The 2,926-nt window shown below is 52.7% G+C and overlaps 1 protein-coding gene across 1 annotated transcript in view; it reads right to left on the bottom strand.

Moving 5' to 3' along the window:
• The window catches only part of RAB39B (RAB39B, member RAS oncogene family), a 15,252-nt gene extending 13,681 nt beyond the window's left edge, over positions 1-1,571 (bottom strand). Inside the window, exon 1 of the mRNA XM_042480338.1 lies at positions 1,260-1,571. Within this exon, the coding sequence (XP_042336272.1) occupies positions 1,260-1,474 (215 nt within the window). The 5' untranslated portion in view covers positions 1,475-1,571. The remainder of the gene's footprint in view (positions 1-1,259) is intronic.
• Positions 1,572-2,926: the final 1,355 nt, after the last annotated feature.

The raw sequence follows: 2,926 nt of genomic DNA, 5'->3' as shown, positions 1-2,926 counted from the left end.
CATGTGTTTTTGCCCATCTTAAAAGCACTTCTCAGTCACGTTGCAGGAGATGTATCTGCTGATGAAACAACACTCAAGATTGCAGGTCCCTCCTTCAAAAGAAATAATAATAATAATAATAATAATAATAATAAGGCATGACAGCTTGCTCTCCATGCAGCCCTGAGACCTGACCAAGGACCCAATCCACCAGGTATTTCATCCATTTTAAAGGCCTTGTGTCATCTAGAGGAATTAGCATTGGAGGGCATTGAGAAGCCTGCGTCTTGCAATAGACTGTGCCACTTTCAACCGAGAAAGCAAAGCTGGGGGGACTAAATCTCCCAGAATCCCCCCAGCCAAGGATTCTGGGAGTCGTAGTCACATAAAAGGAATTTGTTCCAAGGCATCAAATCTGTCCCAATGCATGCAGAAAAGCTTCCTCTGCCACCAGTTTATTTCCTGTTGCGAGGCCTGTCACTTGGATAGATGGACAAGCAATGGGGCAAATGGCAAAGAGAGACGAGGGATGCTTCTTCTCCGCTGTTAAGGTCAGCGACTCTAAGGCCAAATTGCATCTTTGGGGGATTGAAATCAGCATTTTGGAGGCACTGAGGATAGACTCAGGTGTCCTCAAAGAATCAGGTGGCGCAAGACTGTACCACTTTTGAATGACAACAAGAAGAGCATCCATGCAACCAAAGGTCACATGTCAGCCCTGGGCAAAGCGGGCATGGCTTTGGCATTCCCTTGCAAAAACCCTTCGCAGCATATAGGTTGAGCTCAGACTCACTCTAAAAAGACTCATATCTCCTGCAGGACCATATATATAGGGAAGGGGGAGAATCTTGTAACCTGGAGGTCTATTTTATTCCAAGACCACCACCACCCCAAGTCCATTTTCTTCTTCTCCCCATCAGCCCCTCAATGGCACCTCCAGCCCAGCAATGACAAAGCATGATTCCCCAACAACAACAACACACACAGACACACACCTTGCACCTTTTGCACCCAGTCCTGGCAGCAGCACAAAGGAGGCCAGCTGCAAGAACCAAGCAGGAAAAAAGGATGAAGGAAAGAAAGACCTCCTTTGCAAGAACCAAGGAAGAAAAAGGATGGATTGGAATGGAGGAGAGCAAAGGGTCCTTTGCAAGAACCAAGGAGGAAAAGGATGGATTGGGATGGAGGAGAGCAAAGACCCCCTTGCCAGAGGGACCCCCCCCCCAGGAGGGCCATTCCCCTTCATCATCGGGGGGGGGGGCGCTCCTGCTGCTGCCCACCTGAACCTCTCCTGTCCCGCGGTGTCCCAGATCTGGAGCTTGATCCTCTTGCCAGGCTCGATCTCCACCAAACGGGAGAAGAAGTCCACGCCGACAGTGGGGTCCGAGACCTGGGCAAAGCGGCCCTCTGTGAAGCGTCGGATCAGGCAGGACTTGCCCACCGTTGAGTCCCCGATCACGATCAGCCGGAACTGGTACAGCCAGATGGCCTCCATCCTCCCACCGGCCCAGGCACCCTCGCCCTCCTCTTCGCCCTTCTTTCCCTCTCCCTCCTTCTCCTCCTCTTCCTCTCCTCCTCACCCTTCTCAGACTAGTCTTCTCCCTTCTTTTCTTCCTCCTCCTCCTCCCCTTTCTTTCCCTCTCCCTCTCCTTCCTTTTCCTCTTCCTCCTTCTATTCTTCCTCCTCCTCTTCCTCCTCTTTCCTCCCTTTTCCTTCTCTTTCCCCCTTCTTCTCCTCTTCCCCCTTTTCTTTCCCCTATTCCTCCTCTTCCTCCTTCTCTTCTTCCCCCTGCTCTTCCTTTTCCTCCTCTTGCTTCTATTATTCTTCCTCCTGTTTTTCCTCTTCCTCTTCTACCTCCTTTTCTTCCTCCTTCTCTCTTTCCTATCCTCCCCCAAGAAAAGGAGGGATGGAGGCAGTCCCTCTCCGCAGCGCCTTTTCTCCTGGTGCAGAGGCTTGATGCGCGATGATCGCAGATGTCCCTTGACTGGTGCCTTGGGCCTGCTCTGCCTTATGGAGGGATGGCAAGGCCAAGGGGTGCCTCCTCCTTCCTTCCTTCCTTCCTTTGGCTGGGATCCTTCCTCTCCTTTGGAAGGCGAACAATGGATCCCCGGATCGCCTCCCTCAGCCTCTGATCAAGATTAAAGCGATCCCTTCCATCTTTTTGGGGGGGGGAGATCACCCTTCTCTCTCCAGATAAATGCCCCCCTTCCAAAAATATTAATATTAATAATATTAATAAAAAGCTCTTTGGAAAGAGATCCCGGCTTCTTCAGTGGATCCTTCCCCCCAGGGCTGGGGGGTTTGCTTCTGGGGGTCCCCTCCTCCAAGAAGACCCTTTCCTCTTCATCCTCCTCAGCAGCATCCAAGAAGATGGAGCCTCTCTTTCCAAGGGAAAGCTACCTTGAAGGCAGGCCTCAAGGTCTTCTTCTTCTTCTTGAGGCAGGGAGGGATAAAGGGGGTGCCTCTCAGGCCCCTTCCTGCCCCCCAACAAGGCCAGAGGAAGGGGCCTTCCGAAGGGCCTCCAAGATGGAGAGGGATGGAGAGGATGCAGGGATGCAGGCCAAGAAGGAGAAGGAGGAGGAGAAGGCGCAGCAGCACCAGCAGCATCAGCACCAAGCCCTCTGACTCATCATCACCAGCAGCAGCACTCCAGCAGCAGCAACAGCAGCAGCAGCAGCAGCAGCCCAGCGCCGTAGTCCCCCGAAGAGAGGCGCAGCACCAGGCTCTCGCTACCGCTTGCTTCGAAAAGAAGCGCCCTCAAAACACACACACACACACACACACACACACACACACACACACGAGAGGAGAGGGCAGTGGGTTTCCCATTACAGCCTTGCTCCAAAAAGAAGCAGCCTCAACACACACACACACACACACACACACACGAGAGGAGAGGGCAGTGGGTTTCCCATTACAGCCTTGCTCCAAAAAGAAGCAGCCTCAA

This window comes from Sceloporus undulatus, chromosome 7 (assembly GCF_019175285.1).
Source record: "Sceloporus undulatus isolate JIND9_A2432 ecotype Alabama chromosome 7, SceUnd_v1.1, whole genome shotgun sequence".
Lineage (NCBI taxonomy): Eukaryota > Metazoa > Chordata > Lepidosauria > Squamata > Phrynosomatidae > Sceloporus > Sceloporus undulatus.
Note: the sequence above shows the minus strand (reverse complement) of the source record. Positions and strands in the feature narration are given on the sequence as shown.